The following is a 26,831-nucleotide window of genomic DNA, read 5'->3' as shown; positions in this document are numbered from 1 at the left end:
GGGAGTGTCTGCCCAGTGCTCAGTGAGTGACAGGCCCTGAGAGTGGTTTTCATGAATGATTTCATGAAATCCCCATGGTGGGCACAAGAAAGCCCCCTTGTCCAGGGCCACCAGGTCCAGAACCGGTGCTGTCAGCCTTGCCATGAAATCTAGCCTCTGGGTTATTCTGACAGATAAGTCATATTCTTCTACTTCCATGAAAGATGTGGGAATATACTCCTGCAGAAATGAGAAAAATACTGACCTTAGAACAGTAAAACCGTATTTTAGAATTTGTGTTTAAAGAAAAGATCAATTATCCACTAAACATGAATCCTCTGTGTTTGTGTGAGTCCCAGCGTGCACGCAGGTGTGAGGACAGTCACCCCCACCCTCAGGAGCTTCAGGTCTGTATACAGACTAGCTTCTTTTGAAGTACTGAACTCAGCAGCCAGTTCTAGAAGGGCTGGTGTGTCGGTTTCCTAGCATCTGTTGTCTTGTGCCCACACGAGCTCAGGGCCAACTGTTGTGTAGAGCTGGCTCCCGAGTGGGACAAGCGCAGCCTGTCCGCAGTTCCTGAGCAGCTAGGTGGCTCCGGGTGCTTCTCCCTCTCCATCGGGCCCTGCAGCAGGGGGCTCTGTCTTGTCCTCAGTGCCAGGAGAGCTCCCTGTGGGCCCCGAGGTCCTGAGGGTCTGAGCATGACCTTGGGCTGCTCACCTCTGCTCTGCACCTGCACAGGACCCTCCCAGTGGCAGGTACACACCCAGCCTGCAGGTCTGTGCCCTGAGATTCCCAGAGAGGGGTTGGCCTGGTATCGGCCCAGGGGTTGAGGGCCCCCCTTGGACCCCTGAGCCCTGTCTCCTGCCGCAGGGGCCGAGGAGGACCTGACGCTGCGCGCCGCGCTCTACGGCCTGCTCTTCCATTGCCATGCCGACCTCAAGGACTGGGAGGGCGGCCTCAGGGTGCTGGACGAGGCGGTGCAGGTGCTGCCCCAGACCACACACCGCCTGTGAGTGCGACCTGCCCCTCCAGGGAGCCCACCCTTCCTGGGAGCCCCCAGCCCCCAGCCCCCTCTGCACGCGCCTCCCCTGAAGGCCCCCGTGCCTGCCCCTCGCTGCCTCCCGCACACCCCATTTCCACTGATGACTTTATTTCCCCACCAACAATTCAACACAAGAAAGGTGGGGATTTAAAACACAACACACACACACAGATATGAATAAAAGAAAAAGCAGAAACACAACAGAAAACCCCGAGTCACTGAGGTTCCATTTGTCTTTACATTTGTAAATAGGAAAATGAACAAAGATTTTAGTTTGGGATGCATCGTATACATTTAGATTTTTATCATCCGATTAAAGCCTTAATTTTTTTGTTTGACTTTCCTTTAGCTTGATTTTCAAACATATGGTCACTGTGAAGGCCAAACTTGGCCAGAACTTTACAATGGAAATACAGAAATTCAAAGATGAAAGTGAAGATTATTTAGCACACATGTGGCACGGCCTGGCCTTGAACTCAAAGACGGTCTCCGGAGAGCTGTGCTGCTATCAAAACGCCATCCAAGCCCTGCAGGTCAGACGGCCTCAGACCCTGAGGGGCCCCCTCGGGGGGCTCCCAGGGCGGGGGATGGAGGGGGCCCGGGATTCCCGTACTGATGAGGTGGGACTGCAGCCGGAGCTTGCCTCCCATCACCCCTGTGCAGCGGGAGGGACCCACCAGGGCCTGGAGGGTGGGCGAGGAGGCCCCCTGAGGGGCGGAACCAGGGCCTGCTGGGGCCAGGGAGGGAGCGGGGCCCTGCCACCTTTGGGGGTTCGGGGTTCTGGGGACGTTCCCCGCCCCCAAGAAGTCAAGGCAGACAATTCTCTTGATGCGCTTGGAGAGAATTCGGGGGAGGTTTGGGGGAGGTCGTGATCCAGGACTGTGGGGCCTGCCTCAGGACAAGGAAGCCCCCCGCAGCAGGACTAAAGCTGCCCCGCAGAGGCCACGGAAGAACCTGCCACGGGGTCTTGGAGCACGCCAGGGCCGGTGTGACCCCGGGCAGGGCTGACTGGGGACGGGTCAGGAGGCCACCCCGGGTCCGAGGCAGGCTCTGCCAGGTGCTGTGTGGCCCGCCTGTCCCATCACCTTCCCCAGGAAGGCTCCCACCTCCCACCCTGCCCCACCGCTGCTCTTTCTTAGGGGCACAAGGTGTGTTTTAGTAAAGTCACAGGGTCATTAAACTATCACCACAGCCAACCGCAGAGCATGCCGCCACCAGAACACCCGGGTCACCTGGGTCCACTGGCTCCTGGCCCCTCCCCACCGCCAGTTCACTGACCCTCCGGATGGGCTGTTCTGACGTGTCACATGCGTGTCTGGCTTCTTTAATCGAGCCTAGCGCCTCCAGGACCCATCCAGTGGTCGCCTGTACCAGGACTTGGTTCCTTTTTCTGGCTCAGTCACATTCATTTAAGGTATTTTGTTGATGGGCATGAATGTTGCTTCCGTTTTTTAGCTACTGAGGGTGCTGCTGCTGTCAGGTTTCTGCGGGGACAGAAGTTCTCAGTTCTCTTGGGCGAGCGCCTAGGGGTGGGCTTCCCGGGTCACGCGGCGACTTGCTGGGGCAGACGGCACCTGTGTTCCCGCCAGCAGCGCACAGGGCTCTGGGTTCTGCACAGCCGAGCCCACGCTGAGCCGGCCAACCTGGCCCCGGCCACCCTGCTGGCATGGAGGGCTTGCTCGTGACACTTTCCTGACACGAGTGGGGGGCCTCTGCTCGCACGTGGGGGGTTCTGTTCAGACTGCCGCTTGCCCGCTTTTCAATTTGGCATCTTGTTGAGTTTTCCGTTCATTGTGGGTCTTCATCAGATGCAGATTTCTCTCACTCTGTGTCTTTCCACCCACTTGCGGCTGTTTTGATGTGATTGGTGGCACGGCGGTGAGGGCGCTGAGGAAGCCCCGTCGCTCGCTTCTGCTGCCTGTGGTGTTGTATCGGAGAGACCATCGCACGCCCACAGGCGCCAAGCTTTACTCCCTCTGAGCTCTTACATTTAGGTCTTTGATCTGTTTGGGGTTCATTTTCGCGTTGGCTGCTCCGTCCTCAGCACGGGTGCCCATTTTCGCAGCCCCACTGCCTGGGGAGGTGACCTCCTGTCCCAGACTCTGCAGTCGGGCTCCCAGCCCTCTGCCTCCTGGGCAGCTCTGAGAGCCCACAGCCATGGCTGCAGAGGCCCCACGGGCCCGGCCATGGGCAGGCTTCCTTTCCCCAGCCAGCAGGCCCCCACCCTTCTCCACACCCCTCGTGGAGGGGAGGGCCTGGGCTCAGACCTGGGTGTCCTCGCCGCACCGCGCTCTCCCTGGCAGTCTGTGCTGTGTGCCTCACGGTGAGCACCCTGCCCGAACTCCACCCACAGCGCCCGTCTACCTACCGGCATCTTACCGCTGCTTCCTGCCCTTCCCACCCCACGGAGGCAGCTCTGCCCCCCACTTTCATGGCGTGTGAGGTGTGAGAGCAGACCGGCTTCTCTGTGTGAGGGCCGCGGGGCGGTGGCTTCATTCCACCGTGTAGCAGTTATCCACTGAGTCTGTGCACCGGCCAGGCCTGGGGCTGGACCCTGGGGCTGACACTGGACCCAGCAGCATTTCCCCTGCCCTCTGGAGCTCTGGTTAACCAGAGGACCGTCCAGGTAGGCCTCGTGGCACACCTCGATGCATTCCAGAGGTAACATAAGGCTGAGTGTGCTGTGGAGATGGGGAGCTGCTCAAGGCTGGTGTTGCTGAGCCGTCCTGCCCCAGGAGGCAGAGGGACACGCTGGGCCCTTGAGGGACTGGGCAGGGCTGGTAGGGCACCCAGAGGGGAGCAGAAGGCCTCGAAAACCTGTGCCAAGCTTCAGTCTTGCTACAAATGGCAAAAACCTTTCTGCACAAGCAGAGAGCCCTCAGGTGCCTGGGTGGCAAAGTACATCTTGTTAAAGGTGGTCCCACAGTAGAGACGGTGCAGGTGAGCCCGTGTGCTTCTAGGAGACAGAGTAAGAGACCACCTGCGTTGGGGCTCAAGGCTCCCTCTGCACACACTGATGCTAAGTGCAACATCATTGTTTTATTCCTACTACCTTTTCTTTTATTTGTTTATTTATTTTTTAAGGTATCATTGATATACACTCTTATGAAGGTTTCTCATGAGCAACATTGTGGTTACATTCACCCATACTATCAAGTCCCCCCACTATAGCCCATTGCAGTCACTGCCCATCAGCGTAGTAAGATGCCACAGTCACTACTTGTCTTCTCTGTGCTATACTATCTTCCTCGTGAACCCACACACACACCACGTGTACTAATCATAATATACCCCACAATCCCCTTCTCCCTCCCTCCCCTCCCCTTCTGTAACCACTAGTCCCTTCTTGGAGTCTGTGAGTCTGCTGCTGTTTTGTTCCTTCAGTTTTTGCTTTGTTCTTATACTCCACAAATGAAGGAAATCATTTGGTACGTCTTTCTCTGTCTGGCTTATTTCACTGAGCATAATACCCTCTAGCTCCACCCATGTTGTTGCAAATGGAGGGATTTGTTTTCCTCTTATGGCTGAGTAGTATTCCATTGTGTATATGCACCACATCTTCTTTATCCATTCATCTACTGATGGACACTTAGGTTGCTTCCATAGCTTGGCTATTGTAAATAGTGCTGCGATAAACATAGGGGTGCATATGTCTTTTTCAAACGGGGCTCCTGCATTCTTAGGTTAAATTCCTAGGAGTGGAATTCCTGGGTCAAACGGTATTTCTGTTTTTAGTTTTTTCAGGAACCTCCATACTGCTTTCCAGTGGTTGAACTAATTTACATTCCCACCAGCAGTGTTGGAGGGCTCCCCTTTCTCTGCATCCTCACCAGCATTTGTTGTTCCTTGTCTTTTGGATGGCAGCCATCCTTACTGGTGTGAGGTGATATCTCATTGTGGTTTTAATTTGCATTTCCCTGATAATTAGCGACGTGGAGCATCTTTTCATGTGCCTGTTGGCCATCTGAATTTTATCTTTGGAGAAGTGTCTGTTTGTATCCTCCACCCATTTTTTAATAGGGTTATTTGCTTTTTGGGTGTTGAGGCATGTGAGTTCTTTATGTATTTTGGATGTTAGCCCCTTATCCGATGTCATTTATGAATATATTCTCCCATACTGTAGGATGCCTTTTTGTTCTACTGATGGTGTCCTTTGCTGTACAGAAGCTTTTTAGCTTGATGTAGTACCATTTGTTCATTTTTTATTTTGTTTCCCTTGCCCGGGGAGATGTGTCCAGGAAAACGTTACTCATGTTTATATTCAAGAGATTTTGCCTATGTTTTCTTCTAAGAGTTTTATGTTTTCATGACTTACATTCAGGTCTTTGATCCATTTTGAGTTTACTTTTGTGTATGGGGTTAGACAGTGATCCAGCATAATCTTTACCAACGTTTTCTGTTGGATACCAAAGAAACCAGAGAGCGAGTGGCAGAAAGTCGACTATATCATGGAATTCGGCAAGTGGCTATACTGCAAGCAGTTTCCCATGGAAGACGTGGTCTTCCACCTGAAGTGGGCCATCAACATCCTGCTGCTGCTGAAGGCTGCCAGGGGCACACCTGAGCTGGCAGGTGAGGACACGTGGCCGCTGGGGACGGGACCCCCTGCACCGTCGGCTCCGGGCTCATGTGCACCTCCTAACCGCACATAGCCAGCCTGTGGTGCAGACGGTGCAGGGCCCCTGGCCCCGCAGAAGCTGCATGTCTGAGCTGAGGCGCTCACCTCTCCACTGCCCTCATGTTCGCCTGTGAGCGAGCCTGTGAGGGGCGGAGGGGGAAGCTTTGGTTGGGACTGAGAGGCGGGGATGCTGGGCCCGGGGCTGGTGAGGGGGGCAGCTGCGGCAGCAGGCTTGAGGACCCTTCCCGTGGGAAAGAGGACCCAGGCCTCAGATGACCTCTGCTTGGCTGGGATGGGGCCAGGGGGTGACTCCACTGGGCAGAAGGGGAGAGGAGGCTCCCGAGGCTCAGCGGTGGGCCACCCTGCAGGCACCCATCCAGAGGCTAGCCAGCGCTGGCCTCATCAGGGCTGCGTCAGGGCTGCTGTCAGGATAGATGAGGGGCCTTCTCAAGACCCCAGGGCCTCAGGGAAGGGTGAGGACTGGGTACACAGGGGTCCCCACGGCCAAACGGCAAGAGGGAAAGTAGTGCAGGAGGCCCCTCTGGGGCAGAGGGCAGGCGGTGAACATCAGCCTTGCAGAGGAGGAGCAGCCCGCAGGCCTCTCTTCCCACCTTTCCAGCAAGAGAGTGCCCCTGCCCCAAAGGGGGACCGGCCCCTCCAGGAAGGGAGCCCTGGCATCAGGGGGGCCGTGAAAGGCAGGCCAGGCCTGACACGCAGCTCAGACCAGCTGGGTGAGACACACAGGGGAGGTTCTGTGGCCTGCAGGCCCCAGAGCACAGGATGCCGGGACTGAACCCCAGACACCCCAGTGGACAGCTGGTGTTCCCCCAGGGGAGCAGCCCTGGGGAGCCCTTCCAAGAGGCTGTCCTTGACCCCCGCACTGTGGGCACCCCTTCTGGAGGAAGGCTCAGCTCCAGGACAGGCAGTGGGCAGTGAATGCATCCCTGCCCTCAGATGGGGCAATGTGGGTGTCAGGGGGCAAAGAGGAATGGCAGGGACCTGGGGACACCCCGAGTGTGCACTCACAGCCCAGGTCTCCTGTCCTGCAGGGGAGCTCCCACCCCCCCAGGCAGCCCCGGAGAGCACGGAGCCCAGGGACTCGGGGACGCCGTCCCTGGAGAGGCTGCGGAACGTGAGGCAGCTGGACACGCTGGCCCGCGCCTGCATCCTGCTGGCCCTGATGGTGCCCCCGAGCAGCGCCGAGCACCAGGACTGCTGCCTCTTGGCCTACGCCTCCCTCAGGCGCATCTGGCAGGTGAGGCCGCCGCTGCCCACCCAGCCTCAACTCCCCCGCCGCCACGCTCTCCTGTGTCCGTGCCAGAATTCCCGCTCTTCCCGGCGGCCCTGCTCTCGGAACCTGGGGGGACCCTCCTCTCTAAACACACCTGCACCTTTGCCCAGCCACCCCAGAACGATCCCCCACGGCCTCTGCCAGCCGAGCTCATCTTCCCAACCGTCAACAGCCCTGCCGTTGGGCTTCCAGAACCTTCTTCTGTGCCCCCATCCTGCATGGCCTCCTCGCTGCACCCCTTCCCCACCACCTTTCCCTGGGGCCCCCGGGCAGCTCTTGGTGGCCTTGTTCTCGGGCACCCCCCGCAGACAGTGCCCCAGCAGGACAGCGTCCTTTAGGAGGCCTCCTGAGGCGAGTTTTCCCCCGGCCCCAAGGACTGTGCTGGGTGGCCAGGCCTGCCCTCGGAGGTGCGGGCGATGCAAGGGTCTGGGAAGGCAGCCTTGGTCTTCAGACGTGCCAGCCACAGCCCACCACCCACCCAGTGATTCTTTAGAAGGTTTTAGGAGGACCGCCCAAAGCCATCCATGATGGTTCTGGTTCAGACATTAGACTCACTTGCATAGTAGAGCTGGCCAGCCCTCCAGAGGGCCCGTGGGTCTGCCCTGCTCCCCCGTGTCCCCACCGGTGCCAGTCCTGGAGGAACATACGACCTCCTCTGCCCGGCGGGCTCACTGGCTCCTCCGGGTGGGCTGCCCCTTGCGCCTGGGGGTCACTGACCCCACCATGTGGGCTTGGGGGCAGGAGGCTTGGGTCTGTTCTTTGTGTCACAAACTTAGATTTCATTTTTCACAGGTTTCTTTATTAACAGCCAGAAAATCGATTTCAGAATGCAAAATCCGAGCAGCAGCTAGCTCCCATTTGTTATTGCCTAAAAAGGAGAAAGAGAGAGAGAAGAGCAAGGACCCCAAGCAGGTAGCTGTGTCCCTGCTGTGCACACCAGCCGTCCACCATACCGGGCGCACGGGCCGCAGTGCCCCCTTCTGCAGAACGCTGGTCGCTAGGAGGGATGAGTGGGGGTGGGGGGGCGACCACAGGCTCCTGCTGTGCAGGGGTGGAAGGCACCAGTTTGCTGGCATTGTGAGCCCGCTGGCGTGGGCTGGCGTGCTAAGGGGGCTTGGGCTGCAGGGAGCGCTGCGGGCCGCGGGGCTCCAGGGAGAGCGCGCATCCGGGCAGCCCTCCCCAGGCTTGGGCCTGGCTGCTCAGCTGTGCCAGCTGGGTGTACATTCTCACCTCCACTTTGTGAAGCAAATCCCGGGTTCCTGCTTTACAGGGCCAAACCCCGGCTCCTGGCAAAGGACTTGGAGGCTTACCAGCAAGCATAGAGGAATGGGCTTCCTATTCTTGTCCTGAAGAAGTGGTATCTGTATTTAAACAAGACAGAAGCGACTTCACTGTTAACCCATCGAGTATCCAGAAGCCAGTGAGTAGACGTAAATTGTGCAAGGCCAGCCTGCCTTCCCAGGACCACAGCCCCCGGGCTTGTGGCTACAGCTGACATCTTCTGTTATGAAATGTTGTGGAATCCCGAAAGAGAAGTACCCAAGGGTTTAGTTTAGGGTGCTGTTAAGGCAGTAGCACCACGTATATGGCCCAGGTCAAGGTGCAGAGAGCCGCCAGCCCCCAGCACCCTCCCCACATGCCCTCTAGCCACACTTGCTGCCCACCCCAGACTGACAACTCCCTGCTCTGTGGGAGTGCCCCCCCTTCCTGTGCATTCACCCCTAAACCCAAAAACCTGGGTGTATATCAGTGTCCTGGGGCTGCTAGAACAAACTGCCACAGCTTGGGTGGTCATGACAGCAGACATGTGCTCCACACAGTTCTGGAGGCCACAAGTCCAAATGTGCTGCTGGGCTGAAGCCCAGGAGTCGCCAGGGCTCTGCTCCCCCCGGAGGCTCTGGGGGGGGGCCCTTCCCCTTTTCCCCAGCCCAGGGCCTGCGGGCGTCCTGGTATGTGGCCACCCCACCCAGCCTTGGCCTCTGGCCACAGGCCTCCTTTGTATTGTGTCCCTCCCCCTGGCTCCTTCATGTAAGGACCCGTGTGGTGACATTTGGGGCCTGCCTGGAGAGCCCAGGATGACCTCTCCATCTCAGGACCCTTACCTTAATCATACTGCCATGTAAGTCACCATCCGTCCTGGGGCAGCCCCTGACGACTCTGGGGGCCTGTGTCAGCCCATTGCGTTCTGCCTGGCGTGTGCACTTTAAGCAAATGGGGACATTCAGTAGCTAGCCTTTTGTTTAGTCGGTCACAGTAGTGTTTGTGGGTCCGTGCATGCCTGTTGGAGCCTCCACTGTGTGGCTAGACCACAGTCCATTTGCCCACTCAATAGCCGCGGGCCTTTGGACCCTCTCCAGTTTGTGGTCATGAGAACAGAGTCCCCGTGCCTGGAGGACACACCCAGCAGGGTTCCTGGCTCGCAGAGTGTGTGTTGTGCATGTCTTCCACTGTGGTGCACATTGCCACACTGCCTCCAAAAGCCTTGTGCCAGTCGCATCCCCCTCAGCGGGCAAGAGTCGCCACTGCCCACATCCGGGCCGACCTGGTGCGGCCCCCTCTGGCGCCCGCCGCTTGGTGGAAGCAAGGCAGCGTCTCACTGTGGCTTAGCTGGACACTCTCTGATCGTGCGGGTCGGGCATCTTTCAATACCTCTTGGCCACTTGGAGGTCCTCTTTTGTGATATGACTTTCCAATCCAGGGCCCACATTTTATTAAGCTTCTGTCTTTTCCTTGTTGATTTGAAGGAATTCTTCATCTTTTCTGGAAGGAAGCATTTCAACATTTCATGAAAAGCAGATCAGCTTCCTCTCTGTGCCCTGACTTTCCTGGGATCTTCTTGTGAATAGAGATTCCTACTTTTGCTGTAATAAAATGGTCAATCTTTCCCTTTGTGACTAATGCCTTTTTGTGTCCTGTTAAAAAAAAAAAAAGTTTCCCATCCCAGAGGTCATGAAGACACTCTTACAATATTTTCCCAAAAGTTCTATGGCTCACATCAGATGTGGGTCCACGGTCCACCTGAGGCTGGTTTGTGTGCTTGGTGTGAGGTGAGGGATCAGCTGCAGGCTTTAGCTCTGCGTGTCTATGTCCCACCACCATTCACTGACGGGCCCTGCGGTGCCACATGTGACAGGGGCCACGGGGCCACTCGCACTGCCGCCCATGGCCCTCATTACCGAGCTTCATCCCCCCGAGTGTTTGGTGGACAGCGTCCCCCACCTACTCTTCAGGAAGATCGTGAACTGCATTTCTGCATGTGTCGTAGAACCAGCCTGTCGGGGTCCATTTGAAAGCCTGGTGCTTCTGTTCGGTCGCACTGGCCCCCTTGACGAGTTGAGGTTTCGGGGAGAGCCGGCATCTCTGCCGCGTCGAGTCTTCCGGCCCACGGGTGCGCTCTGTCCACTTGGGTGTTCCCCAGCGGCCTCTGATAACTGGTTTTGAGTTTTCTGTCTGGAGGGTATGCATTTGTTAGATTTGTTTCTATGTATTAGGTATTTTTTGTGCTATTAAAAATTTTTTTTTTCATTTCTTAACTCCAGACAAAATACAGAGATATGTTTTCACCTTCACCCTCATTCATCTATTTTGTTAACCTCTTAATCATTTTTGTGTTTTGTCTGTAGATTGTTCTGGATCTTGTGTGTACACAACAATGTTTCGCTTTCTCACCTCTAATCGCTGCCCTTGTTTCTCTACCCTGCTTGCTCTGCTGGGCGGGGCTCCTGCATGACCCTGAACGCAAGTGCCGGTGCCCCACGTCCTGACCCTGCTCACTATCTCAAGGGAGAGTTTTCAGCCTTTCACTGTTAGGTATAATTGATTTTTGCTGTAGGTTTTTATTGATATTCCTTATTGATTGAGGAAGTTTCCTTTATTTTTATTTGCAACAAGTTTTAAGCTGGAATGGCTACAGGTTTTTATCAAATATTTTCCCATCTATTCAAATGAAATGGTTTTTACTTAATTCTTTCAGTTAATTACATTGATTTTTTTCTAATGATTTTCAGAATAAAGTCAACTTGGAGATGTATTATTCACCTTATTTATCATCATATTCAACTGGCTCTTTTGTTTGGGGAGTTCGCCTCTATGTTCATGAGAAAGACTGGTGTTTAATTTTCCTTCCACACTATGCACCTGTCAGGATTAGTACAGTTAGGCTGACTGAACTGTTCTCAGCCTGCACCTCTGACTCCAGATGTGGGGGTTTCCATGCCGATGTCCAGTTCTCCGGGTCTTGGGACCCCAGCTGGGTGCCCTCCCAATGCCCTCAGTCCTGACACTGACTGCCCATCACCAGCATTGGGTCCCCAGGCCACTGCCTGACGTGGCTGCACCCCGGGGGTTCCCGTGACCTCTCTCGGGTTCAGCAGTCTGCTAGGAGGGCTCGCAGAATTCTGGGGCACGCTTGCCTACTAGATCGCCAGTTATTACAGAGGATGCGATAGAGGATGCAGACAAACAGGCCCGGGCCCAGGAGCTTCTGCCAGGTGGACTTGGGGGGCCCCGCCCTCCCCGTGTGGGGTGCCTACCACCTGGACGCTCCCAACCCTCCCTTTAGGGTTCTGTGGAGGCTCTGAGATGAGGCAGTAACATTGACTCAACCCTCGGGCACTGGGGGTTCTGACTGCGCCCCTCCCCTCCCCACGTCAGGGTTGGGGCTCCCAGTGTGGTTGGTCCCTGGGTAACCAGCCCTGTCCCGCCTTCCTGTCCTGAGGGTGCTGGGTAGTAACCAGATTCCAAGGGTGTAGGAGCTCCGGGCCAGGGGCAGGGGCAGAGACTGATCTCTGTTTTCTTATCGTGTCCCTACACCGCACTGATCATTTAGTCACTTAGGAAGGGTCACCTTTTTAAAAAACTATTCTTGGGGAGCATTCATATAAGATTAGTTATTTTTTCCCTAAACTTTTGGAAGAATTCACTGGTGGTGACTTCTGGGCCTAGATCTTTTTATAGGGAGATTTAAAATTATGAATCCAATGTATTTAATAGGTATAGAACTCTTCAGATTTTCTATTTCTTCTTGTAATAAGTTTGGTGGGTTGTGTTTCTCTAGGATGTTTCCATTTAGTATAAAATTGCACATGCATTGGCATGGAGTGTTCTGAACAGCCTTTCACCATCTGTGGGTGTCTGTGGTGCCTGCGGGGGTTCCTGTCCCCCCTCTGCCCTTGCCCCTGATCCTGCTCACCACGAGCTGTCAGTTATCAGCGTCTCAAAGGACCACATGCTCCCAGGCCACCCAGATGCCCCTGGGTTTCATGGGGTGCTGAGAGGGCAGCTCTCCACTGGACGGCCCTTCCCCAGCCCTGTGGGGCCCCCATGGGCACGGAGGTCTCATTTTTGTCTCCACCCTGCAAAAAGAAATGAGAAGAACCATTGGGCCTGCCAGCCACGTCCTCAATCAGCTGAGCCCCCGAGGACAGACGTCCGCAGTGCACAGGGCCCGCTCCTCTGGGCGCCTGCCTCCTTCCAGGGCCCTGTAATTTCTCAGCACTGTTCACTCCTCAGTCCCCTTAAGCAGATTGTCAAAACAGTTCATCCAGTTTTTCCACTGAGGAATAATCTTTTTTTCACACCTAGTCCAAGATTATAAGCAGCATTAGTTCTCTATTTATTATATCTTAAAGCAGTTGTATGTGTAATTAAATTCTGTTTTTAATGGGTCAGTAGTTTTGAGTGAAAAAAATAAAGGAAGAACATTAATTTGAGTAAGCATGTAATGGGTTGTTCCTGTGGGGACCCTGAACTGCACGCGGCTGGGACGATTCCAGGTGTTGCACCTGACAAGACAGGCATCCTTAGCGAGGGAGCAGAGGGGGTGCGGGGCGAGCGCTGTGCCTGGCACTGTGCGCAGGGCTCCGTGAAGAAAAGCCCTGTCGCCGTGGCCCACCCGTCCTCCCCCCTCGGACCTCACACAGGTTGTGTGTTCACGTAGGCACACAGTCTATACTATCTGGACCACCTGGTCAAGGCCTTGCAGAAGATGTCCCTTCATGAGCTCACGGTCCCCGTCCTGCAGTTGGGCGTATTAATTTCGGCCTCTGTGGTAGAAAGCAAGAGCCTCAAAGATCTCTACCACCTCCGGTTGGTATACCTGCTTTATTTTCAGGGAAAGCGGGAATGTTTAAGTAGCTAAGGTGAAAGTTTCCCCAAAGAAATGGAAAAACAGACAGTATTATTATCATTAACACTGCAGTTGCCTATTTGTGTAAATAATAAAGTCCCTAAGATCCGTAAAGCCAAATAAATCAAAATAAATACATAAAAAGTATATTTATTTTAAAATTTCTACCTGGTCCTTTTGAGACCAGTGTTCTAAGGATACAGGCACTGCGGCACTGGAATGAAGAGGCGTGCGTCTCGACTTACTCTCAGATAGCTCAGCAAAAATACACTGTGGTGGTGGAGGTGGGGAGTGGGCACATACGGGGGGGTCTGCGTTGGGGGAACCTGGGGAAGGATGTGTGGTGATTCTCGGCAGTGTGTGAGCAACTTTCTGTAAGCTTGAAATCATTTCAAAATAGAATTGTTTTACCCAAGAATGCAAGCAGAGAGTCTCTGCTTGAAGCTGTGCTGGGGCTCTTAGCTGCACCCCTGAAGGTGACCTGAGACTATACCTACGTACTGAGTAAAGTATGTGGATGAATGTTCATTTTTCTACCTGCGATCTGATAGAGCCTGCTATTTTTTCTTAGTAATTTTGCTTAGCTTTAAAGGTCATCGAAAATATTACCAAATAATGTATTTCTTCTCCTGTTTACTGCGTCTTATCAGGCCCTCTGAGCGCGGGCAGCCCGCCTGGGCTACGGGGCCCTTGCAGCTGCACTGACTTTCCTGGTCGCACCTCCCCTAGACTTGCCCTGGTTTGCTCCGATCTGAAGCTGCAGGAGGCGGCTGCTTACCACGAAGAGGTGGTCGGGCAGACGTTCCTTGGCGAGACGGAGCAGGCAAGGTACGCTCGGCTGACGGCCATGGGCTGCCCTGCGGCTGTTGGATCTCTGCTCTCAGCGTGACACAGGCTCGCCCGTAAAGGAGGAATACTGTGGCCACCCTGGCACTGCCCTCCAAGCCCCAGGCCCCCACTTCTCCCCATGGCCAACAGCAGGGTGTTGGGAGGACCCTCAGCCCCGGGGGGCAGTGCCTGCGGCAGTTTATTACTCACCAGCAGCTGCCAGGCTGGCCGTCCTGAGTGGAGGGCGGTGGGGACCTGGGAGGGGGAGGGAAGCCCCCACGTTCCAGGAAGGTGGAGCCCAGGGAGTGGGGGCTGGGCGCTCGGGGGCCTGCGGATGTCGCTGAGCTTGGGAAGCAGCTCTGTCTCTCTCTGTGGAGTGGAGTTCAGATCCGAACAAAGGTTTGCCTGTGAAACACCTGGGTGAGGATGTCAGCTTAGTAGCCGGATGCCTGAGTCCGGGGTCTGGAAGAGGGGGTGGGCTAGACGTGTAAATCTGGGAGGTGTGTGTGCGGCTTATCAAGGAGGTTTAAAACTTTTATGAAAAACAAGTGAATAGTGGCCTCTTGTAGCTATTTTAATTTGTACTTCTTTGGTCACTAATGAAATTGAACATTTTGGGGTATTTCATGACCATTGTATTTCTTCTTTGATGTATTGCATATTTTATATGTGTTTATTAGCTGCAGGAAAGAGATTACCTTGAAAAAGGAGAAAAATAAGGAACCATTATTAGAAGGAAGCCTGCCGGCCCTGAATGAGCCCACAGCTCCAGTCCAGCAAGTAAAGATGAAGCCCCTCATAGCAGAGGATAAGGTACCCCCACTGCCAGACGCCTGGTTCCCCCCCAGCTGGGGCAGTGAGCCAGGACTTGCTTAACCGCGTGCGTCCAAACCCTTGTGCCAGCCTTCCTGGGAAATCCAGGGACTCACTGGGTGCATCGCCTCCTTGGGGTGAGGGGCCCTGGACGTCTCTGGGGACAGAACTGCCCACCACCGGAGGACAGGCCTGCCAGGGGCCGAGCAGTGATTCAGAGAAGACAGGCAGGGGGTGGTGCAGAGGGTCCCCGGAAGCAGACGGCACTGCTGGGAGGGGTAGGGCCTTGGTGCCGGAAGGTGCCCGGGGGCCTGGCCTTCTCCTGGCTCAGCCCTGCACACAGGGGGCTTCTCTGCAGGGGTTTATCATACGGGTGAGTAACCACCTTGGCCACCGTGCCCTGAGGCCCAGGGGCACTTGGGACTCCACGGCGGGAGACTGCAGGGACAGTGCCTGGACCCTGGAGCCATGTCCTGTGGCACAGGCCTGAGCACCGCCCCAGGGCCCCTGTGCACCTTGCTGAACTGTCATCCCACCCTGGTCAGGGTGCTGCTGGGCCAGGAGGGCGGACGGGCCAGAGAGCCGGGTCAGGGCAGGTGAGAGAGACAGAGCCGGAGGGGCCTGGGATGTGCGCTCGCCAGCAGAGGCTGGGCTGGGTCAGGCTCTAGGTGGCAGGGAGCCTTCCTGCAGACCAAGCCTCTGCCGAGAGCCTGGAACCAGTGCCAGTGTGTGTCTTCAGGTTTTGAAGCTGAACGGAGAGGCTGGGAGAGGCCTGGAGGGAACATCCTTCCCCTGGCTGTGGACCCTCAAGGCCGAGGTGCTGCTGGCGATGGACCTGCACCAGCCGGCGAGGCTGCTCCTGGCAGAGGCGCACCTGGCCTTCCAGGTGAGGGGCCTGCCCCAGCCCAGCAGGGTTGTGGTGCCCCCGACGGGGTCTAGAAACACTCCACGCCGCACACCACAGCCGCACTGCTCCTCTGGGGAACAGGGACCCGTGTCCTAGGCATGTTGTTTGTCTTTCCAGCAACTGGAGCCCCCTTCCAGACTCCCCCTGCCCCACTGCCCTGGGCCGCCCTGCATGTGCCTCCCACATCCCTTCCTGCACAACAGACCCGGTAGTCTGTTACGTCCCTGTTCCCACTGGCTGCCTCCAGCCTCTTGTCCCTCTGGGATGGTGGGTCCGCGGTTTCCTAGCGGGAACGTTTCCTTCCCACAATGCATGTTCCGATCCGGTGCAGAGGCCCCGGTGGCTTCATCTCCAGAGTGCTGGTGCTGGTCTCAGAGCAGGTGGTGCGCCAGGCCTGGCTGGGAGGGCTCCTCCTCCGGTGTGGGCCCTGCAGGCGCCTGCAGCCTCTCTGGGGCCCCCCACCCACAGAGGCGGCTCCCCAGGCCCCGCCAGGCCTGCAGGCAGGTGAAGAGCACCAGAGACAAGTCCCCAGGCAAGGAAACCCACAGCTCTGGGAGGCGCAGGTGGGGGCACGGAGTGTGTGCTTCAGACTGCATGGCAGCTGAGGGCCGGCCAGACTCCAGAGGGGGCGCGGCTGGGGCAGGGGCTGTGGCGGAGTGGTGGGCAGGCTGCTGAGGCAACTTGTTTGTCGACCTGCCACCTCCCACGCTGCCCCCCTCCCAGCCCGTGCCCTGCATCCTGGACGTCCAGCCCCAGCCATCTTCCTCTGCAGGCCGCCCCCCGTCCCGCCCCACACGCATGGCACTTCTCCTCCTGCTGTCCGTGCCCTCAGCCACGCCCCCCACACCCTGCCCCAGCCCAGATCCGGGCTCCACCCCTCTGGCTCTCTTCTGGGGTCACAGACTCGCCGTGGTCTGGTCTCCCCAGAGTGTCTGCTGTGGCCAGGACTGGCCCCTCCCTCAGTCCACTGCTCTGGCCTGGCCTGCATGCTGTCCCCACAGCAACCCACACCACCTGCTTCCTGCTTCCCCACCCACCTTGGCCCCAGTGACACTGCCCCAAGCCTACACTCGCCTTCCGGGGCATTGGTTTCTGGGGCAAGAGACCCCAGCCCACTAGGTTCCCTACTTTAGCCTCCTTGGGCCCCATGCTGGCTGCCCTATCTGGGCCCAGACACCCTGGCCTGTGCCCTTCTGCCCCTATGCCCTGTGTCCTCCTGCTGCGCTTGGTCCAGAGGCCAGCCCTTCCCCCACTCACACCCCGGCTCTGACCATGTGCAGGGGACGGAGGTCAGCTAGCAAAGGGCAACCTAAAGATGAGCAGCTAGTTGGCCCTTCCCCCAGACCTGCACTTCTGCCCTGGACCAGCATCTGGACAGAGCCTCCCGGAGCACCTGCAGCCCACTGTTGGGGTGGGGGCCTCCCAGGGCTGTCAGCACTGTCCAGAACCCGGAAGTAGGTTTTGACACGGGCACAGGCTTGAAGCCCACTCCACACCCTGAGGGGCTCCTCCTCCATGGTCACAGAGAAGCTGGGGACGGAGGGTGTGGGACACCCAGACACCTGGAGCTGCTGTCACTCCGTCTGCTTCTGTCTCTCCCACTTGCTGTCCCTGACCCTGGCCCTTCTCTGTATGCACATATCTTTTTTAGGAGCTTGACGACCCTTATGCACAATCAAAATGCCTACACCTTCTAGCACAACTGGCAAACAAGGAAAAAAACTACGGACAAGCGAAGAGGATGGTGGAGAGGGCCCAGCACCTGGGAGGGAGTGAGGGGTTCTGGTACCAGTCCACTCTGACCCTGGCGGATGCGCTTCTATCTGTGGGAAGCCAAGGCGGGGAGTTGCTGGTGAGGAGGGCGTGGGTGCCGGGCTCACGGGAGGCTGGTGGAGGCGAGGCACCGGAGACCCACCCTGATGTCAGGGCTGCCTCCCAGGTCTGCCAGCTGTTTCAAAAAGTCATCGATGCCTTCAATGTTCTCAAGAGAGAAAGACCCAACCGAGCGCCCTTGCTGGAGTTCATGACCACGGACCTAGAAGCCAGGTACCTTCCCGAAGAAAAGCCATTAACATGAAATGCAGGGCTTCCGTGTTCCATCTGTTGGTTTTTATGCCATATTTCAAAGTCATGAAGTTGAGAGAATCCCATAACAGGGTCACATGCCCACACCTTCCCCCCGGGCTGCAGAAGGCCGCAGTGTCTGGGGTCCCCTCACCTTCGCTGAGAAATGGCCTCCCCAGAGCACGTGTGGGACTGCACGCAGCCACTCGGACAGCGCCCTGGCTTTTCCAGAGGCCTTGTTTTGTTCTGAAACTCGGGGAGCGTTTCTCAGCTCCCACAGCACGATGCAGTTGCTGTAGAGCCTCCAGGTTCTGGGGCAGGCTGGTGAGTGGGCCCTGCCCCAGGCCCCCGCCCTGCACTCCTGCTGCTCTGCCGAGCCACGCGGGGCAGCACCAGGGGCTCTCTGCCCGTCTGGACCGGCAGCAGGCGCTTCCGGACAGAACTACTTCTCCTGCTTTCAGCCTCAGGCCTCTAGCTCGCCTTTGAGCTGTGGCCCTGGTAATCTGCGTTCTCCTAGAAAACCATTTCCTGTAGGTTTTCAGCTGTATTAGAGTGAACATTGTCCATCTCCTCATCAAAGTGTGACTGTGCTGTATCTTCAAGTCAGAACAGCAGATTCCAATTTAATTGACCTTTTCAAAGAAACAGCTTTTGCTTTATTGACCAAAGCAACAGGGATTTTGTCTTGTTTGGTTTCCTTGATTTTCTGGTTCGTCTTTGTCAAGCTTCCCATGCTGGCGAGAGGGCAGCGCTGGTTGTTCGTGACTGTCTGTTCCTGCTGCCCCAGCCCATCACTAGTCCATATGCTTTCTGGGTGCTTTCCTCATACATGTGCCTGTGAACTCCCTTGGGAGTGCCCCACAGGTTCCATGAGAACAGACTGGGGTCCTTTAGGAGAGTGGTTTTGAATTTCGAAATGGGTGGAGAGCCAGGGCCTATTAGCTCTGGTTTTACTGCGTTGAGATGGGAGAGTGTGGCCTGGCACTTGCTGGCTTTTGAGAAACCCTCCTAAGGGTCTCGTCCCGCATCCTGGATGCCAGCTGGGGCCCGGCAGAGCCGCATGTGGGGCTGGCACCGCCCAGAGCTGCCAGCCCAGGGGAGGCACTCCGTCATACCAGGGCCTGTGCTTCACAGGTGTGCAAGCCTTCGGATCCGGGTGGCCCTGGAGCCAGTTGACGGTGAACCTTCTGAATGCTCGTTTCTGCTAAAAGAGATGGACAACTACTTGTTGGAAATTGAGAAAAAGTTTACTGACTGTGGCTACAAGGAGAACTGTGTGGACGTAAAACTCGAGCGCGCAAAGATAAAGAGGCAAGGGGCAGACCCTCCCAGAAGCCTCTGCTCTGCACGGGGCGGGCCCATGGGCAGCTGGCTCAGCGACGGTCACTGCCCTCCTGGGTCCCTGCACACAGCCGCCAGGCCCATCCTGCCTTGGCCTGGGTCCCCACTTCAGTCCCATGGGGCCACAGGCCCGTCCCCCCTCGCAGCCTTCTCTGTGCTGCCACTTCCCATGCCCAGACCACGTGCCCAGCTTTCCTCCTGGGTCAAGGCCCCACCAGCCCCCATCAGCCCCCACCGGGACCTCCTGGCCCCAGGCCTCAGCCCCCATCAGCCCCCACCGGGACCTCCTGGCCCCAGGCCTGTAGCCGCCTGCAGGTCTCCCAGGGACACCCACACTGGGTGTCTGCAGCCACTTGGGGTTGTTCCCCAAGTGCCACTCATCACGGTGTCTTCACTGCCATCTGCCCTACCTGCTCAGTCTTTGCAGACATACAGACACACGCCTCACAGCCCACATCACCCCCACCGAGATTCACAGCACCACCACTACCCACACGCACAGGCATCAGCCACGTCACACACATGGTCACACCACTCGCCACATTGCACACACATGCAGACACGTCACTTCCAGGTGTGCACATTACCCCCCATTGCTCCCAGGTGGTCACACACACGTGCACACGTTGCCCCGCACCTACCTGCCCCCATTGGCTCAGGTCTCAAGAGGTGGCCCTGGCGCTGCCCTCCAGCAGGGCACGGCCTCCTCCCGTCCTTGCCTCTCGGACGTCCTCTCTCTCACCAAGGGCCCAAAGGCGGGCCTGGCCTGACCCCCTCCACTTCCTCAACACCCTCCCCTCTCCTGCTTCCCCCACCCCCACCACCCCCATGCTGGGCATACTCGCCAGCATTTCAAAGGGCAGCAAGCAGACCAGCTGCGTCCAAAACAGTCTTTATGGGGGTTGGGGCAGCCTGGGCACTCGGAGCGCAACCACAGTCACATCACCATCAGGCAGCAGTGCACGGTCACCACAGAACTTTGAGAAAGTGCAGAAAGTGCAAATAGCAAAATGAAGCGTTCAGACCAGGACAGTGGCCACCACGCTGTTGGCTCATGATTCTTTTAGGCACAGATTTAATTTTTATAAAAATAGCACAGTATGCATACGTATTTTTGTGTTAAGATGTATTGAGAATACCTTTACATGTAAAACATCCAATCACACAACCTGAAGTACTGATAAGTTATACAGTATAATCATACAGAAATTACGCATGACACATTGTGTCAGTACTAGTGAGGAATGCTTTGACATTTTTGTTCTAAATTCTCTCTTCCTTATTATAAAGGATATGTGCCCAAAGTGAGAAAGATGAAGAGCGAAAAACAGCCTATTATCTGGAAGCACATGACCTTATGCAGAGAGCCGTGGCTGAAGAGGAAGGGGTATTTCACAGTGTCCAGGGGTTACTGTCCCTGCAGAACGTAAGTACCTGTCCCATGCCCTTGGGCGTGCTTGGGGTCATGCTCGGCCATCCCCATCAGCACATAGATACACACGTTTAGATGTACAGTGAAAACAAACTGCTTGCCTCGGCTTCTGGCTGAGAGGGAGTAACAGTGACTGGATTTATCCTCCCATTGAAACAACCAGAAAACATTTTTTCAAAACACTAGACATCAGCAAGGGCAGATAGTGACCTCTGAGTAGAGGGAACTCCACAGATGTCCGTGCTCACTGTGGCCACAACAGGGGGGATCCAGGAGACCCCGGGAGCCTCCAGCTGAGGAGTGGTCAGCAGGCTCCTGGGAGGACGCTGCCCGAGGCTGGGAGAGAACCACTCCAAAGGATTATAGGAAACTGCCTGACAGCCATTCAGGGCTCAATCAGCCGCTGCTCCCACCAGCCAGACTGCACAACCTCATGGTCCATGGGGACCTCGGCCGCAGAGGCCAGTGTCAGCTGGGGGACAGTTAGCCCTGGAGGAGCACGGTCCAGGTCTGCCTGAAAAGCCTTCCGAGGAACACCCCCAAGGGCCAAGCCGTCTGTCCCGGAACGAAAGTCAGCAGCGCCCACAGGTGTGCAGAAATGTCCATTCACCATAAAGGCAGAATGCACAATGTCTGGTAACCAATAAGAAGTTATGATGCAGAAAGGTAGGAAAATACAACTTGTAATACAGAGGATAACCAACCAGAACCAGCCAAAACGGACACAGACACCAGAACCGGAAGACAGGATGGTAAACCAGTTCCCGCGGCTGTGCTCGGTGTGTTCAGAGAGTGAAGCGGATACACTGAAGGTATTAAAAGAAGATCAGAGTTTAACTTTCAGAGGTGTGAGTGTGAGACGAAGAGTGTGCTGGGTGGGGAGCAGCAGAGCTGCCAGAGGTTGGAGAACCTGAGGGCACGGCAGTAGAAAACACTGAACAAGAAGAAGAGAGAGAGAAGGCAGAAAAGAGAACAAAAGCTGAAACTGCGGAACAGCGGAGAGCCGAGGAACAAGGCCAAGAGCACGACGGCAGGTCAGCCGAGGCCTAGCAAGGGGAGGACAGACAGAGGGGGCGGGAGAAGTACTGCAAGAAGTAATGGCTGAAACCTCCAAATTTAATAAAATTAACTATAAACCCACAGATCCAAAAAGCTCAGTGAATCCCAAGCTCTAGAACTGTGGGCAGGAACAAAGCCGTGACCAAATTGCCCAAATCTAGTGACCGAAAGGGCCTCTTGAATTCAACCAAAGGAGGACGTGTGTGTTCTATAAAGCGCAACAGACATGAGACGAGAGCAGGTGTGTCACCAGGAGCAGTGTGACTGAGGGGACAGCAACGCGGCATCTTCAGACGACTAGAGGAGCTGCCGATCTGGAGTTCTGTGCCCAGAAGAAATTGCTTCCGAAGATGAAGGTGAAATAAAGATGTTTCCCAAACATTCAAGAGCTAAAAGAACGCATCGTCAGCAGACACTCTGCAAGAACCTGGGGTTGGTCCTTGAGGCACTAGCACAGTGACACCAGAGGGAAGGATGGTCTACACGGACGGATGAGCATTGGAAATGTGAGCTACCTGGGAAAACTTAAGATTTTTTCATCCCTCTAAAAGAATAATCAATAGCAACAGTGGTTTACGATGCATGTGAAACAAAATGTATGACAACAGTGGCATAAAGGACTTCGAAGCTCTGCAAGAAGCGGTGGAAACCCTGAAGCAATATAAAAATTACTGAACAAGGAAGTGCATCTAATAACCAAGAAAGGGGATCGAAGAAAATCCAGTAATTTACTTACTTATTCTCCAAAAACGTAGAAAAAGGGAAAAGAGAATAAGGAGGTGGGACCTATAGGAAACAGTGGATGACCTCACACCAAGTCGTAGTGACAACCGAACTAAACCAGAATGGTCTGAACACCCAATTAAGAGACATAATTTGTTAGACCGCATAAAAAAGCACAACCCAGCTGCATGCCGACATCAGCATAAAGATGTGAATCAGCTCCGAGCGAAGGTCCGGGGACGGTACGCTGCGCTGCACGTCGGAAGGCAGCTGGAGTGGCTGTGTCAAGCCCAGACAGAGTAGATTTCAGAGCAGAGAAAGAATGCTACCCAGGACAAAGGAGGTAATTTCATAACGTTTATGAAGGTTTTAGGTTAAGTAATTTCAAAGAGGACCAAGAGGACATAATGTTCTGAACACTTGTGCTCCTAATAACAGACTTTCAGAATCAGTTAGGCAGAAACCAAGCGCTGCAACAGAGAAGCAGACAAATAGACATTGAGTCAGAGATTTCAATGACCCTCTCACAGATATTAATAGAACAACTAGACAGAAAATAGACAAAAAAAATACTTGAAGATTTGAGCAACACCATCAACCAATTTGACCCAATAGATGTTTATAAAATGTTCCACCCAACAACAGCAGAATCATATTCTTTTCATGTGCAAATGGAACATTTTCCATGATAGACCATATTGGGGATCATAAACATAAAATGAGTCTCCATAAATATAAAAGGATTTAAGTCATATAAAGTATGTACTGAAACTACAGTGGAATTAAAATGGAAATCAAAATGCAGAAAGATGAATAGGAAACCCCATAGATACAGAAAGCAAGTCAGTGGTTGCAGGGGATGGGGAACGGCTGTTGAATGCATAGGCTTTCCTTGTGGAAGGATGAAAATGCTTCGGGGGCAGACGGTTGATGCTTGCACAAGGTTGTGAGTGTGCCAAGTACCACTGAACTGTGGACTTTAAGATGGTTAATTTTGTGTTATGTGAATTTTACCTCAATTTTTTAAAATTGAGGAAATGTCTAACTACTTGGAAAGTAAATAGCATATATCAAAATAACTATGGGCCAGAGAAGAAATCAAAAGGGAAAATATTTTTGAATTGAAAAAGTTATTTTGAATGAAAAATATATATCAAAAAACAAATTTGAGGTGACTGTAATGCAAAACTTAGGGGAAATTTTGTAGCACTAAATACCTATTTGAGAAAAGAAAAGAGATCCCAAATCAATGACCTCAGCCCCTCCACCTTAAGAAAGTAGAAAAAGAGCGGACTAAACCCAAAATTAGAAAAAGAAGGGAAATCAAATATCAGAGTGGAAGCCAGGAGGTAGAAAAGGAAAAATAAAAGAGAAAAATAAAACTGGTTCTTTGAGAAGATCAATAAATTGATAAACTTGTATCCAGATCGATCTGGAAAAAAAAAAAGACAGGACATAAATGACCAGTATCAGAACCAAGCTGCATGACACCAGCAGAGAGTGTACACACACTGAAAAGAATAATAAGGGAACATCATGACCAACTCTCATGCTGATGAATTTGACAACTTAGGTGGAATGGAACAACTCCTTGAAGGAAACAACTGCCAACGCTCTCTTGAAAAGAAATAAATAACCTGAATAGCCCTCTATCTGTTTAAAAAAATGAATTTTTGTAGTTAAAAGTCTTCACAAAAAATGTCAGACCCAGACAGCTTACTGATGAATCTTACCAAATATTTAAGGGAAAAAATAATACCAATTCTACACAAACTCTCACAGAAAATTGAAAACGAGGGAATACATCCCCCCTGTGAAGCTAATATTATCCTAATAGCAAAACCAACACTACAGACCATTAGTCTTGATGAATATAGATGCAAAAATTCTAAACAAAATTTTAGCAGATTAAATCCAATAATATATAAAAAGGATAATACATCAATGCCAAGTTGGGGTTATCCCAAGAATGGTTTAACATCCCAATGTCAATCAATTTGCTTCACCATATTTTTTTTAATAGAAAATAAAACATATGATCATCTAAGCAGATGCAGGAAAAGCATTTGACAAAATCCAACACCCATTCCTGATTTTTAAAGAAAGACTTTTTACAAACTATTAGTATACACAAACTTCCTCAACCTGATAAAATGTGCCCATGAAAATACTAAAGCTCACATCATAGTGAAAGGTGAAAGCCTATATGTTTCCCCTTAGATGAGGACAAAGACAGGGATGTGTCTGCTTACACTTTTAATTGTAAAAAAAATTAACTCAGAAATGTACTAGAGTTCTAGCCAATTTAATAAGGCAAGAAAAAAGAAACTAGGTATCCAGTTTGGAAAGGAAGAAGTAAAACTGTCTTTGTTCACAGATGATGTGATCATCTGTATAGAAAATTCTATGCAATCTATGAAAAATAATAATAAAAAGGCTGATTTAGTTGTAGGATACAAGAACAATATGCAAATACTAATTTTATATGTCTGTATTTTAGGAATGATCAGTCACATATTAAAAGTTCAAAAACAATACCATTTATGACAGCATAAAAATTAAATTTGAGAAAAAAGCATGGAAACCTGTACCTTGAGAACTATAAAACATTGTTGACAAAAATTAAGGAAGACCTAAATAATGAAAGATAATACCATGTTTGTGGATCAGAAGACTTGTATTACCAAAATGCCAGTCTCCCCAAAATTATCTGCAATCCTGATCAAGGTAACCGCAGACTTTTTTATAGAAATCGACAAAATGATTTTAAAATTTAGGAATTGCAAAAGAACTAACGTGACCAACACAACTTCGAAAAAGAAAAAAGTTTTAGGTCTTAACACAGTCTGATTTTAAGACTTCCTGTAAATCTATGGGAATCAAGACAGTGTAGTTTTAGTGTAAAAGTAGACATACAGATCAGTGGAAAGTAATAATACAGAAATAGACACACACACAGAAAATTGATTTTCAACACAAGAGCAAATGCAATTCAGTGAAGAAAGGCTAATTCTTCAAACAGTGGTGGTGCTGGAGCAATTGTACATCTACATATAAAAAAATACAGTTTAATTCATACCTCACACCAGATGTAAAAATTGATTCAAAATGGATCATAGGCCTTAATGTAAGAGCTAAACTACAATGCTTCTAAAGAAAACACCATTGCAACCTCTGTTTAGCAAAGATTTTTTAACGTATGATACCAAAAGCACGATCCATAAAAGAATAAACTGATGTTGGACTTCTAGTTTTTAAAAGACCTGTTAGAAGAAAAGGAAGACAAGTCACAGACTAGGAGGAAATGTTTCTTCATCATGTATCTGACAAAGGGCTTTTACCCAGAATATATAAAGAACTCTGAATAATAAGAAAACAACCAACCCAGTAGAAAATGGGCAAAATTTTGAACAGATATTTCTCCAAATAAAGCATGCAGATGGTGAATAATCAGTCGATGAACTTTATTAGTGAGCCAAGGAAAGGCATAGTGGAAACCACCGCACACCTGTTCACCGTGACCTCCAGTTTAGAGACTGGCCATGCCGAACGTGGACAAGGAGGTGGAGAAACGGTTGCTTCGGAAAGCAGTCTGGCGTTGGAAGGTTGACCACAGGCCTCCCATCCGGTCCAGCATTTACCCAAGGAAGCCAAAGGAACTCCTCCACAGCCCTTGCCCAGCTGTGACGTGACAGCCCCCAAGTGTGAGGACGGCCAAACGGTGCATCCATGCAGCAGGAAGCCACTCAGCCGCGAGGAGCGGGGGCCACATGGGCAGTGACGTGGGCGAGTCCCAGAGTACCCGCGCTGAGATGGGCCGGACAGACGCACGGCTCGCGGTTCCAGGCACACAGAGTCGGAGAGAAGCCGAGGGGCTATTGCCTGGGGGAGGGAGGAGTCAGGCTCACAGAGTGGGGTGAGGCGCTGGGGGCACGCCCAGCACTTGGCTGCAGTGGCGGTTGACACCCACCAGCCGAGTGCTGAAGCTGATTGGCCTCTCTGCCTGCACCCCTGAACATCTCAGTTACAGAATGTCAACAGCCCCCTGATGAGGAAGCTGGCCCAGCTCAAGCTCAGCCTGGCAGAGGTGTCTCTGGACATGCTCCAGCTCGCGTCGGGGGAGAGCCTGGAGCAGCCGTCTGCGCAGGGCTCCGCGGACCAGCTGCTGGCCAGCTACCTGCACAGCACACGGGACTGCACGTCCGTCGGCCTGGTAACCATGTCTGGAGACTAAGCACCTGCCGACCCTCAGTCAGGCACCCCTGGGCCCTGGGCTCTGGTGGGGTCCCGGCAGGCCCCCCCACCCCAGCCAGGAGGGCTTCTGGTCCCGGGTCCAAGGGCGTGAGCTGGCTGACGAAGGCGGGTCGGTTGGGGTGTCTCCTGTGCACAGAAGCCTCTCCCCAATCACGAGTTTGCTGTGACTGATGATGTCAGCACATTAAAGGGCTCCAGAAAGGTTATCTCATTTTGTTAAAAGAATAAGATGAATTTGTAAAATATTTGTTTTGAAGGAAACATACTCTGCCATTGTAGACATTTTCTTAGATTCCATGAAGCATGAATCAAAGTAATTGGATGTAACTATAAATGGATCGAAGATAAAGAGA

General features: G+C 53.3%; 1 protein-coding gene across 1 annotated transcript in view; it reads left to right on the top strand.

The window, feature by feature from the left end:
* The window catches only part of CFAP46 (cilia and flagella associated protein 46), an 86,398-nt gene that overhangs the window by 42,754 nt on the left and 16,813 nt on the right, over positions 1 to 26,831 (top strand). The window contains exons 26-40 of the mRNA XM_057505403.1: positions 850 to 988; positions 1,371 to 1,554; positions 5,434 to 5,593; positions 6,689 to 6,894; positions 7,723 to 7,842; positions 8,201 to 8,350; positions 12,869 to 13,017; positions 13,787 to 13,885; positions 14,566 to 14,698; positions 15,438 to 15,584; positions 17,257 to 17,457; positions 17,545 to 17,651; positions 18,804 to 18,980; positions 20,301 to 20,436; positions 26,249 to 26,437. Of these exons, the coding sequence (XP_057361386.1) occupies positions 850 to 988; positions 1,371 to 1,554; positions 5,434 to 5,593; positions 6,689 to 6,894; positions 7,723 to 7,842; positions 8,201 to 8,350; positions 12,869 to 13,017; positions 13,787 to 13,885; positions 14,566 to 14,698; positions 15,438 to 15,584; positions 17,257 to 17,457; positions 17,545 to 17,651; positions 18,804 to 18,980; positions 20,301 to 20,436; positions 26,249 to 26,437 (2,297 nt within the window). The remainder of the gene's footprint in view (positions 1 to 849; positions 989 to 1,370; positions 1,555 to 5,433; positions 5,594 to 6,688; positions 6,895 to 7,722; positions 7,843 to 8,200; positions 8,351 to 12,868; positions 13,018 to 13,786; positions 13,886 to 14,565; positions 14,699 to 15,437; positions 15,585 to 17,256; positions 17,458 to 17,544; positions 17,652 to 18,803; positions 18,981 to 20,300; positions 20,437 to 26,248; positions 26,438 to 26,831) is intronic.

The sequence above is a fragment of the Manis pentadactyla genome, chromosome 8 (assembly GCF_030020395.1).
Source record: "Manis pentadactyla isolate mManPen7 chromosome 8, mManPen7.hap1, whole genome shotgun sequence".
Lineage (NCBI taxonomy): Eukaryota > Metazoa > Chordata > Mammalia > Pholidota > Manidae > Manis > Manis pentadactyla.
This window is presented reverse-complemented; position numbering and strand designations above follow the sequence as displayed.